The sequence below is a fragment of the Armigeres subalbatus genome, chromosome 2 (genome assembly GCF_024139115.2).
Source record: "Armigeres subalbatus isolate Guangzhou_Male chromosome 2, GZ_Asu_2, whole genome shotgun sequence".
NCBI lineage: Eukaryota > Metazoa > Arthropoda > Insecta > Diptera > Culicidae > Armigeres > Armigeres subalbatus.
The window spans coordinates 178,672,704-178,685,892 of record NC_085140.1 but is presented as its reverse complement, the minus strand read 5'-3'; the positions used below and the strand labels follow the sequence as shown (position 1 = coordinate 178,685,892).

At 37.2% G+C, this 13,189-nt stretch overlaps 2 protein-coding genes across 2 annotated transcripts in view; one reads left to right on the top strand and one right to left on the bottom strand.

The window, feature by feature from the left end:
• The window catches only part of LOC134211307 (UDP-glucose 6-dehydrogenase), a 42,684-nt gene extending 39,984 nt beyond the window's left edge, over window positions 1–2,700 (bottom strand). Inside the window, exon 1 of the mRNA XM_062688050.1 lies at window positions 2,495–2,700. The gene's annotated coding sequence lies outside the window, so the exon portion shown is untranslated. The remainder of the gene's footprint in view (window positions 1–2,494) is intronic.
• Window positions 2,701–2,915: 215 nt separating this feature from the next.
• Window positions 2,916–4,766, top strand: LOC134215553 (probable deoxyhypusine synthase). The gene is made up of 2 exons (XM_062694715.1): window positions 2,916–3,216; window positions 3,755–4,766. The coding sequence occupies exons 1-2, from the start codon at window positions 3,019–3,021 to the stop codon at window positions 4,661–4,663; spliced, it is 1,107 nt and encodes a 368-aa protein (XP_062550699.1). The 5' UTR covers window positions 2,916–3,018; the 3' UTR covers window positions 4,664–4,766.
• The last annotated feature ends 8,423 nt before the right edge of the window (window positions 4,767–13,189 follow it).

Here is a 13,189-nt window from a genome sequence, read left to right as displayed (position 1 = left end):
TCCAAGCTTCCAACCGTGATCCTTTATTCGTCGCCTAGGTCGTTGCCGATTGTATCGAGTCATATTATCTTCTATGTCGTTCGTAATGATTGTATTTAAAGGCGGCTTATTGGGCCTGAGCAAACCTTCTGTCTCGTCGGAGGGCCGTCGTGTCAGGGCTATTTAGCGTCCCACCTAACACCAGGACTTGGGCTTGTGCGCTTTGAGCGGCACACAGTCGCTTTGGCGGAGCCTACTTGCGGATACATGCAGCTTTTTAAAGAGGTTTAACAGGGCCCAACCACATCCTAGGCAGGCGCCACAACTCGCAGATGGCCTGGGGAGGGATCGTCAAGCCCTTGGACATAGAAAATCTTTCGTTAAAATCTAGACGCAGTTTTTGAGGATTGTTTAAAGAAATTACTGTGATCATCGCTACAGGAATTTCTGAGGAAATCGCATCGTAAATTTGTGCGGAAATTTCTCTCGGAATCTGTAAAAGTTCTTCCGGAAATACATTAAGAAATTCGTTCCTGTGGAAATCGCTTTGCAAATATCTGCAGACATTCTTTGGTGAATACCTAACCTTCCGAGAATTGTTTCGAAAATTCAAGATGGAATTGCAGCAGATTTTTTACAATAAGTCCTGTGGACAGTGCTCCAAGAACTCCCGCGGCATTTCCTCCACAAGTTTCTTTATACCTAATTTTTTGGTTTCAAAATGCTGCAGAAATCTTCTGCGTAAATATATTTATTAAATTCCGTATAGAATCCTTGTAAAAAAATCATCAGGAGGTTTCGTAATTTTTCGGTGAGTATTCCTCCGATGGTTATCGGAGAAAACATCGCAAAAAATGCTCCTAGAATTACGTTTTTTTTTCAGAAATACCTTTTGAACATTATATTCTAATGTTTGAACGAACTTCTGCTGAAGTACCTATTTTCTTACATTTAGTACAAAGTACATTTTTGTATTTTCAATTGTTATATAAACCCTTTTTCGTTTTAAATGAATACTATGAAAGCAATATAAAATGTTCAACACTATATCAGAATCCCTGACGAATAAACTTTCGAAAAATGATATGATAGGCTAAATGCACCAGTCGTAGCTATAGCACCAGTTGTTGCACTAGTGCTTTAAATGCCAAATGGCCAATCAAATCACCGCAAACCAAGTATCGATAAAGCATATTCATATGATACGATAGCCAGAGATGCATCTGAATACGAGAACGCGTGTTCGTATTCAAAACATTTTGAACACAGCACACTGTTCAAGAGCACTGACCTTACTTAGCAACTTGTATCCTAGGAAAACAAATTGAAGCGACGGCATGCTACACATTTTTCGGCTGGTAGTGGAACACGTGAGCCTCTAACGGATAGAAATCAAGCATGCTCGTATGTTTTTGCATAGTTCGAAATCTAAGGAATCTTAGTTACCCTGATCGTTTTGCTTGCGTACCAACCCAGTGCACACTGAACAGTGTTCAGAGTTCAAAACTAGGCACACCAAGGCACGCTCTTGGCTCATGTTCTGTTCAGGATGCATCTCTGACGATAGCATCTTTGATCTCCTCAAAAACAGGCAAAACATAATGGTAAAAATTGATTTTGCTTAATTTTTGACGTCATTTGCACCAGTTGTCGCACTAATTGTCCTAATTTGGCCAATCCCATAAGAAAACAATGGGATTTGCCAAATAAAGAACAAAAATTAAGAATAGTGCCACAACTGGTGGATGCGTTCCTATTATGGATTAATCAATTTTGAGGATTATAACAAATTTTATTGTGGGTTTCACAGCTGTTCAAAGGAGCAGGAAGTAAAACCTTTCGCTTGATATGTAAAGTCCACCCACATGACTTTTACTTATTTAAATAAAAAAAAAATAGTTGTTCTTATGTATGGCGACAATTGGTACACCCACCCGATATCATGTAATGTGGTTCCTTTTACGATAATCAATCAGAAACTGACACATATCTCGGGTGTTCATTTCCTTCAACAGATATGTTTTGCCATGCTGTCATGATCCTCATAACATTTGTTCAATGAATGCTCAAGAATGTTATCATGGCATTTAATAAGGGCTTGTAAACATCCTAAAAATAATGTAAGTAATTGACTTTAAACGTAAATTTTGTTCTCAACGACATTTGCTAACGAAAATAAACCACATCTAGATAGACATCAAACTAATTTTCAAATAAATATCCTTAGATCTAGCATTATATTTGTTAAATTTACACCTAAAACTAAATCCGCGCGAAGCCCTTAAATCGTTAGGTAAATCCGCGCCAAATCCGCGAAAACCGTGAAATCCGCAAAAAAACAATCTGTCTTGCCCCGTCCTCTCCTATCCTAGTTGGCTTTGATTATGAGGATTAGCCTTGGGACTAGCTTTGTGGACTAACGCAAGCTGATAGTATTTTGTAACGAGCTAACACAGCCACTTGATCATTTAAATGCTTTACAAAAGAATATATAGGTACTAAGTTTTGTACTCACTTGACAAGTCACCAGATATTCACACCGAACGGACGGGATCCACTATTCCATTGCAAATGATTCTAAGTCTGTAATCTTCGCCAATTTTCCGGGAATTTTTTTGCACTGCACACCGCAACCCGCCTAACAACAAAATTATTTTTCATTTTTTATTATTTGCTGGTGCGGAACCAACATTGTGTGAAAATTATGACATTTGAGCTGGGCATGTAATGGGAATAATATATTTTTTCCTCTGCCAGTTTGTCCCAATCAAGTGTCAAAACGTCTATGAGCGGGGAAAACGTGTCAGGATGAACTCGATGCACTGGTGGTCGACTTTGTCGATGTTTACTTCCACCAAACATGAGCAGCTGATTTTGACAGTGTTGTTTTGGTTACAGCGGCACCGTTGCGACAGTTTTGATCAACTGTGGCGATCATATGAATGAAAACATTGTTCGCGTGCGTGAAATGTTTAAAGAAAATGTAACCAGCTTTAAATTAAGCTAATTTTCTTTGAAAATACCAAATTTAACATAAAAATGGAAAACACTAAAGAGCCGATACTAGCCAAAGAAGCAGTTTTGCAAGAGAGTTCAAAGCTACCTAAAGAGACTCCCACGGTGCAAGGATACGACTGGAATCATGGTCGCGACTACGAAGCGCTCTTCCGCACCTTCCCGCATTTCGGATTCCAGGCTACGAACCTTGGAAAGGCCATAGAGGAAGTACATAAAATGGTATGTAATCTGAATGTTTTTACGATCATAAGAGAACAATAATTGTAGAATAATATTCTAGGACTTATGATAATGAAGTAATTTTGTATTAAAAGAATCAACTTGTGAAGAGGAGAAACGAATTTGTGTTAAAGTTAACGGAAATCCGAGACAAATATCTTAAATATATTCATCAAGATAAACATTTGAATATTTAAATCAACCTAATGAAGATTTTTTTTTTTAATTTTTCAACACTGCCCACAATTGCATATTTATCCCATATGTTTGGAAAATCCAGCATAGATGCGACACATGCGTCTATATAATTGACGTCACTAACCGCACGGCCACGAGGCCATGGGCAGTATATGCACTATTACATCACGAATCCGTTGAAGACTTAAGATATGAAACATATTTCTAATAAATTTACGGATTTTTATTATATTATTTTTATATCTTCATATACGGATTTTACTAACGTATCTTTGCTACTAACCATTTAAAGAAACAATTTCATATTTAACATTATTACATACCAAATTTATTATTCCAGATTGCTTGCCGAAAAGTCCCTCTGCCAGAGGACAAGCATGACACTTATGAAGAAGACGAGTTCATCAAACGTAAATCCAACTGTACCGTGTTTCTTGGCTACACCTCCAACATGGTGTCGTGTGGTGTACGAGAGACGATACGCTTTTTGGTTCAGCATAAAATGGTTGACTGCATTGTGACCACGGCCGGGGGAGTCGAAGAAGATTTAATCAAGTGCCTGGCACCTACCTTTTTGGGATCGTTTGAACTGGAAGGAAAACGGCTTCGAGAGCAGGGTATCAATCGGATCGGGAACCTCCTTGTGCCGAACGACAACTACTGTAAGTTTGAAAATTGGGTCATCCCAATACTCGACGAAATGCTGGAAGAACAGCGATCTTCGGGAATTCTCTGGACTCCGTCCAAGGTTATACAACGGCTCGGAGAAAAAATCAATGACGATAGTTCTGTTTATTATTGGGCAGCCAAGAACAAAATTCCTGTGTTCAGTCCAGCACTTACCGATGGCAGTCTTGGTGATATGATGTACTTCCATTCGTTTCGCAATCCTGGCCTAGTGCTGGACATTATCTCCGATCTGAGACGTTTGAACACCATGGCAGTTAAGGCAGTTAATTCTGGCATTATCATAGTTGGGGGAGGCGTAATTAAGCACCACATATGTAATGCAAACTTAATGCGGAATGGGGCTGATTTTTCGGTTTTCATTAACACGGCATCAGAATACGACGGAAGTGACAGCGGTGCACGACCGGACGAAGCAGTATCATGGGGGAAAATAAAGAAAGACGCAACACCAGTTAAAGTTTATGCTGAAGCAACTTTAGTATTTCCCATCCTCGTCGGAGAAACATTTGTTAAAGTTCATTTTGAGGAGAAAGAATCAATAAAAGATAATACAAAATAAAACGCTTTTTCGAAAAAGTATTTTTTATTCAAGATAGTATGTATCTTAAATATGATGTATCTATGCTTGTTAAATGATTACAAAGAATTATAAAATATTACAATTCAGTGTTTTATAATGAATAATCACTTTTTATTTTGCACAGCTCCAACCTGTTCTATAATGATCGTTCGCTGATTGGAACACGACCGCACACTCTAACAAATGATGTTGTTCCTGTCAAAAAATCTCGTTTTATTGTCTCATGGTGGTAAGCTCTAACAAGGATAAATCCATGTTCCAATGCAAACTGCAATACAATCGAGCATTTTTCGTCAGCATGTCTGCGTTGATAGGAACCATTGACCCTTATGTACGTGGTTCAACAGGGTGTCTACTACCTGGAAAAACCTGGAAAACCTGGAATTATCAGGGAATTTCTCCCCACCTGGAAAATACCTGGAATTGTCAGGGAATTCCTGACATAATCAGGGAAATTTCAATACCCGGTGATCATGAGTGAATTCATTCAAATGATGAAAAAAATCATTAAAAATGTTTGAATACATTGATAACGAAAATTCTAGGTGTAGTTCTTTAGTTCATTTTTCCAATTTATTTTTGCTGTACAGTATGGAATTTTATTTTGGATTTTATATCTGTATATACAATTGGATCGGTTGATTGCAAAACCGATTACATTGATCTTATTTAATTATCTTAAAGATAACTCGTCCAGCTCAAACCTTTGTAGGGGTATGTGGCGGGACCATCATCATCATCATCATAAATATACCAATCAAATCTATTGAAAATGTAGTGAACGATACCTAATGAAACGTTGTTCCGCAAAAAAAACGTTTTGCCATTTTCAAAAAAAATCCTGGAGAATTTCCGAAGCATCATAATCATCAGCATCATCATCATCAGCTATTCTTGGTGATATCTAGTAATTTATTCGGGAAATCAATTAGGAATTACTTTGTAAATTCTTTTGAGTATTCTCTCGGAAATTCTTTACGAATATATTAAAAAATACTAAATTAGTTAGGATTTTTCAAAGTAATTCCTGGTGGAACTTCCGAAGGAATTTTGGGATCAGTTTTCCAAGGAATTTTTCAGAGAAATCACTAATAGAGTGTCTATAAGAATGATTAGCAATTTGCTAAATTATTTCATTAATAAATTCCCGAAAGGGAACTTGAAGGTATTTTCAAAAAAAAGTGTAAAGTGATTTGTGAAGGGTTTTTTTTCTAAAGTAATTCTTGTTGATGTGAGCAGTGTTTGCCCTTCCGCAGTGATTGATGACGTTTCGAAAGTCACACTAACGACATAGATCTTTTGTTTTTTTTATTATTATTAAGTAATCAGCTACCGCCATGTAATTTTGTGATCGTCTTTCAAATAAACGTTTACTTATAGTTTATCGAATTTCGCGGTTGTAATTTGTTTTCTTCGACGGCTCCCAACAGGTTATGGGCCAGGCGCGCGGTGATTAAAGAAGAAAATTGATTACGGATCGGAAAAGAAGTGGAGAATTGATTGAATAATCGCTTATGTTTTGAAGTGGTCTGAAGAAAAAGCGATTTTGTGTTTTGAAATGGCGGAGTCTAAAGCAGTGATTGAACGTCTGAATAACTTCAACTGGCCTAGTTGGAAGTTTAGGATGGAGTTGCTTTTGCTCAAGGAACAACTGTATGATGTGGTTACTCAAGCAAAGCCTGAAGAACCCTCCGCGGATTGGAATAAAACGGACGGAGCAGCTCGAGCGACTATTGGACTAGCATTAGGTAACGATCAGCTGTGTCATGTTATGACGGCTCGTACGGCAAAGGATATGTGGGATGCTTTGAAAAGCTATCACGAAAGGGACTCGCTGACGAACAAGATTCACGTAATGCGTAAGCTATTCTCGCTGCAGTTGGAGGAGGGAGGAAGTATGGCAGAGCATTTAGTGAATGTGTCCGAACTTGTGCATCGATTAATTGCTATGGGTGAGGATCTCAAAGAGCACTGGATAATCGCTATACTGTTGTCAAGTTTGCCACGGAGTTATGATTCGTTAATTACTGCATTGGAGACCCGTCCGGAAGAAGAAATAAAACTGGAATACGTTAAGGGAAAACTGTTGGATGAGTGGAAGCGACGATGTGATCATGAGGATGTTGAAATGGGAAAGGCAATGGCTGTTTCGACACGGTCCGTTATTCGTAAGAAGCGTACATGTTATTGCTGTAAACGAGAGGGTCATTTTTGGCGTGATTGTCCGAAACTGGATACGAGAGAGCAATCTGATGAAGATGAAGGTGCATCATCGAAGCAAAGTGCAAGAATGTCAAAAATACAAGCGACAAGCGGCGGAGGAGGAGTTTGTTTTTTTGTGTCAGGAGGAGATGACGTTGCTGAAAGTACGGCAGTGATGCGGAAAAACAGTTGGTGTTTGGATTCGGGCTGCATGAGTCACCTCACTGGAAATGCAGGGCTGTTAGAGGATTTAGTCAGCTGCAACGAAACGATTTACTTGGCGGACGGACGAAAAATGAGAGCAAAAGCAAAAGGCACAGGAAAACTGATGGTTGGAAGTGTTGCTATTACAGTGAATGATGTGTTCTATGTTCCTGGACTGGCTGGAAATTTCATATCAGTTACGCGTCTCTTTAAACTCGGGATCAGGGCGCGCTTCCATTCCAGATAGGCACAGATTATGAAGGATGGCTCTATGATTTTGAAGTGTGTTCGAAAGAATGGTCTTTATTTTGTTTGATGTTGTAAATAGTTCATAATTAGCTAATTAGTAGTGGGCGCACACTGAGGAGGAGTGTTGATGTGAGCAGTGTTTGCCCTTCCGCAGTGATTGATGACGTTTCGAAAGTCACACTAACGACATAGATCTTTTGTTTTTTTTATTATTATTAAGTAATCAGCTACCGCCATGTAATTTTGTGATCGTCTTTCAAATAAACGTTTACTTATAGTTTATCGAATTTCGCGGTTGTAATTTGTTTTCTTCGACGGCTCCCAACAATTCTTGGAAGAATAGCCGAAGGAATCCCGAATGGATTTTTCAAAGGAGTTTCTAAAGGTATTCTCGAAGAGTTTACAAAAAAATCATCAAAGCTAAATTTCCTCAAGATTCTTCTGAATGAGTTCCTAAAAAATCCCTTGGAATTTCAAAATAACACCCGAAGCAATTTCAACCAAGAAGGTTTTTACAGTAAAGCAGTAAGGGCCGTTCAAAAATTACGTGTAAGGTTTGAGGGGAGAAGGGGTTCGAGTTTTGTTACAGTTTGTGACAGGGGGAGGGAGGGTTTTTTTTCTTATGTGACGTCCCTCCACAAGAATAAATCCAGAAAGCATTTAAAAACATATTCTAACTGTTAGTAAGGGACATAACTCACTATGTTATTGTGAAAATAGTGTACGAAAAAGATAAACCACAGTAATCGCTAAAATATAAATGAGACATGTACGTACAGGGGGAGGGGGGGTCAATTATTTGTGACAGTTTGTGACAGGAGGGGGGAGGGGGGTTGAAAATGCCGAAAAACGATGGACGTAATTTTTGAACGATCCCTAATAGAACGCTAGTGGCGCTGTAACTATTGAAATTATTCTGCCAAAATATGCTTCAATAATCTTAATAGACTATTCAGATTACGATTAGATTATTTATCGTAATAAATATCGTGTTAAAGCTTAGAAAGAAAATTGAATGTATGGGGATGGCATCAGGTTATTATTATTTTAAGCATAAAATGCCCCAAAAACAACCAACGACATAAAGAAGGTATTATCTGTCCAGTTGACCGCTGCAAGAATTATTTTACAGCGGTATGTCCACTTATACTTTCTGTGGTATAAATTTCATGGTGTTTCGTGCAGCGAGTCAAAAATTATTCCAGATAGAAGCCGAGAGGAGAGAAAAAATCTGCACACCCCCGTTGATATTCCTGCTCATCGACGGTGGAACCTACGTCAAAATAAATTTAGGATAACTTCCAAAAGTTTGCTTTTATGGACAAATTTGCCAAACAACTGATGATTTGGCGAGGGATATGCAGCTGTAGAGCAGAGACCAAAGTGTTCGTGACGAATAAGACGATGGACTCTATGCTGTACAAGGAAGAATGTCTCAAAAACCGCGTACTAAATTTCATGAAAGCCCATGAAGGTGATTTGGCCAGATTTGGCGAGTTGCCACTACAGCCGGGAAGTCATCTAGTTGTACCGCAATAATAACGTAGATTTCAACAATAAAAATATAATCCGCAGTTTAGGCCCATCGAGACATTTTGGGCAATAATGAAGCGGAAGCTTGAGAAAAGTGGATAAACAGCTCGGGACGCGACTCAGATGACCAAAATATGGAACAAATGTGCCAAGAAAGTCGTCTCTGGAGGTGTGCAGCGTTTGGTGAGAGGAATAAAGAAGAAAGTGCGAATTGTTTCAAGAAAATTAGAAATGATTTGCATTTATATTTTTTCCTTGAAGTAGAAATTACCTTTGTTTTATTGTATTGACCTTATTTGTGTGTCAATCCGATACCTAGATACAGATGTTTTATTATTCCGGATTCTAAATGGACATAGCTTTATGCCTAACGTCATGGACCCAAGCAATCTCATGTTTTTGAATCAACACATTTCCTGAAGGAGTTTTTGTAAGAAGTTCTGAAGGATTTCCTAAAGAAATTTACAAACATATTTCCGGAACATTTCCTTTAAGTTTCTTAAAAAAAAAACAGCTGAAATAAAATTCTAAGAAATTTCCGAAAAATTATTAACCAAATTTCCAAAGAAATTCCTAAAATAAATTTTAAAAGAATATCTGATGAAATTTGCAAAGTATTTTATAAAGGTATTTCCGAGGGATTTTCACAAGACATTTTCAAACACCGAACACTTAAAGGAATATCAAAAAAAAAATCGTGAAAAATCGCCAAATGCATCTTTGATGGAATTTGCGGAACAATTCCTTGAGATGTTTTCTAAAGTTTAAGCAAAGAAAATTTCAAATTAAATCTTGGAGGAAGTTCTGAAGCAATTCTTAAAATCCGGAGGATTTTCCGATGGAATATATGGAGAAAATTCCACGTTTGTTTTAACCTGGAAATTCATGTAAAACACCTGGAAAAAACCTGGAAAAATCAGGGAATTTTGTTTTTACAGATGAGTAGACACCCTGTTCAAGTTTTGCTAATTATATGAAACCAATAAATATTCTTTACCAGTTGAATAATGTTGCAGACAATAGCAAACAAAATCTTTTTTTTTAGCATTGAGTGGGTCGGTTATATTCGATGAAATAGAGCTTATTTACCCCGGGGGTTGAAATTGCGGAAATTGATTATGCTGATATTATGATATGATTGGTAAACTCAAAGAAAGACTAGACAAAGTTCAACCCAACATGATGCATAGACATAAATTCCATACTCGTGTACAGTGCATTGATGAGCCTGCTGAAAACTATGTGTTAGCTTAGTTAGAGATCAGGATCTGAAACATAAGCTGTTGATGGGTGGCCAGATTATATTTTGATAAATCGGTAGCTTAACTGTAGAAAAATCGGTAGTTATCGGTAGGCCGGAAAAAGTACCAAATCATATGAAAATGTATATTTGAGGCGTATTTAAAAAAGTGTAAACCTTATACGATTGAAAAGTTCATCCTTGAGAACCATAGTTTATTGTTTATATGTACTTTCCATATCAGAAATAAAATCAGTATCGATTAAGTTCAGATTAATATAAAATTTCCTAAAACTCTGAACCTAAATTAAATTACAAAGTTCGTGGTTTACCAGCAGTCTTCTTTTTATGTATAAGATCTATTTCAATATAATTATTACCTATGTTGCTGTTCAGAAAAATTCCACATTGGTAAAGTGGATTGGTTGGCAATCAGACCAATCTCCTTTACATGTGAGGAACTTTTTTGAACACCAGGATTTGCAACCAAATAAATCTTCCGATTCATTTGAGCACAGAGAACAGACGTTGAACTACACTCGCTATGTTGTGATAACTTTTAACTGTTCTTTTTGAAATAGCTTTGGAATGTCGCTATCCCGTGCAGAATCAGTGCTAGGATCATAAAAAATGCCGCTGTGCGCTAGTGTCGTTTGGCATACATGAGTACACCAACGCCATCGTGATGTGAAACAAAGTTTGTGAGTTGCAATGTCGACGTCGATGGCGTTGAGGTTCGGTTTGATATTTTCACATGTTTTGCTCGAAATTTTGTTCGAGCCTCAATGTCTGTTCTCTGTGATTTGAGGTTCAAATCCGCAGAAAATAGAACTAAGCGGTATGACAGCTTCAAGTACTTCAAGTTTCTAAATTGATATAAAATGAATCTAAAATGGCTGAAATGTTCAAAAAATCTCAGATTCAAAATCAATATCGCAAAACAACCTGAATGACTGCTGATTTACTCTAAGCATTTAAAAAGTTTACAATGATATAAAAATGCTAATATGCTAATATCATCTTCCAAACTTGGACGTACATGTTCAAGTTCATGATAGAATTAAAACAATATTGACGAACTTCAGATCGGACCATTATTCAAATCTAGCCGGATAACATGGTTAGCTTGGTAGCATTCACGGTTGTTTGTGAAAACCCATTGATGTGTAAAAAATCAACCATTTTCAAATAGCATACCTATCTGTCATAAAATGGGGGAATTTCACAATCATGCGATGGGTAAAAAAATACCCATTAGAGGAAACCCCTTATATTAATAAAACGGTTATATTTTTACACATTAATGGGTGAAAAAATAGTTTGACAACGAAGCGTATCCAGTACACCGTTGGTGTAAAAAGCAGCTTGTTTCTGCTTTAAACTTTAATAAAAACTTAAAAACTATCTGCATCGGGACACTCTCGGAACAACACAAGTAAGGCCAATGATATTTCTTGTAGATAAGTATTGTAATACATACGTCTAAATTATCCTTCCAGATCGGAAAATGGAAGAACTAAAGAAAAGCAGAGTCATACGTAAAGCTGAACGGTAAGCATTTTTATCCCGAATTGATTTCTCTAATCTAAATAATATAAAAGGTAATCCTTTTCCAGTTGATGGCTAATGTGCGTTTACGGAGAAAACACTCCTGGCGATTTGTAACAGCAAACTCAACCTCAATACAAGCCGGAAGGATGATCTTGTGGTTGCTTTTCATCCTCTATGTGGAAGTTCGGGTGGAGGATGAGGTGCAAGAACCTCAATTGATATTAGAAGATTTGTTGTTTCCTTAACCATATTAGAAATGAATAAAAACAAGCAAGTTTTTTTTTTCAACTTATGATTAATGATTATGAGTATACCATAAATTTACTATTTATCAAAAATGCTAAATTATCTGAGCGCGAAAATGGGTATTTTTTCACCCATTTTGCGAGATTTTTGTTTTCTTTCAATGGGTGAATAAATACCCATTTTGTGACATAAACTGATTTTACCCATTAATGGGTAAATCGGGTTTACCCATTAAATGGGGAGAGACACTTCACAGAAAATGGGTGTTTTTTCACCCATTAATGGGTTTTCACAAACAACCGTGTAGATTAAGATTTGGAGAAAACCTAAATTGTAAAAAAAAAATCAACAGGCAAAACTTCCTTAGCTCCAAGGGAGCATCCATGAATTACGTAACGCTTAGAGGGGGTTGACCGAAGTGTGATAATCCATACAAAAATTTTAAATGATTCATACAAAAAGTGTGACATAGAGAAGAGGGGGGGAGGTCGAAAATGGCATTTTTTGCGTTACGTAATTAATGGATCTTCCCTAAAAAAATTCCAATTCTTTAAGTTAGTGGAAAGTTTCGTAGAAAAACGCTCGTGACATCAATGTTAGTTATTGGGCAAACCTGCTAAAGATATTTTAAAGTAATAGATGCGGATGATCTTCAAAAATCTTTTTTATCAAAGTGCAGTATAATGTAATGTCGCAAGTGACTAGATAATTATTGAACACTTTGGTCCTATCTAGTCCAGACTTTATCTTACTTATGTGGATATGGATTTGATGCAAAATGTTATCATAACAGAAAAGACAATATTAAGGTATATGCGATATACTGCAGATTCAACTCTTCTGATATCAAATTGCCTGGGAATTAGCTAAAATCATTTAAATCGTTTATGAGAAAGATTACTATGTTGACCGTGCATTTGTTTGGCGGATTGAAAGTCGGTAGTTCTCGGTAGCAATTTTGAAAAATCTGTAGTTTTCGATCTTTCGTCTGTGAATCGGTAGGTGAGTCAAAAATCGGTAGGACTACCGAGAAATCGGTAGGTCTGGCCACCCTGGATGATATTGTCTATCCAGAACAAAGTTAGACCGCTTTTTATAGCGAAGTTGGATTTTTCTCCAGATACAGGCAGTGCGCTGGATTCGCCTAAAAATGCGCTAAACAGCGCATCAATTAGTTTGACAGATAAAACTTCGGAAGAAAGTTCGGTTCGGAAGTCCCGACTTCCGAATTCTAAGTTGATGCTACGCCGACAATATGACATTAGAGCAAGATTACCGGG

What these genes read in the sequence shown, in the direction of transcription:
- LOC134215553 (XM_062694715.1), top strand. Translation starts at nt 3,019, where the DNA reads ATGGAAAACACTAAAGAGCCGATACTAGCCAAAGAAGCAGTTTTGCAA. An exon ending in TAGAGGAAGTACATAAAATG is followed by an intron (nt 3,217 to 3,754) that starts GTATGTAATCTG and finishes TTATTATTCCAG; the next exon opens with ATTGCTTGCCGAAAAGTCCC.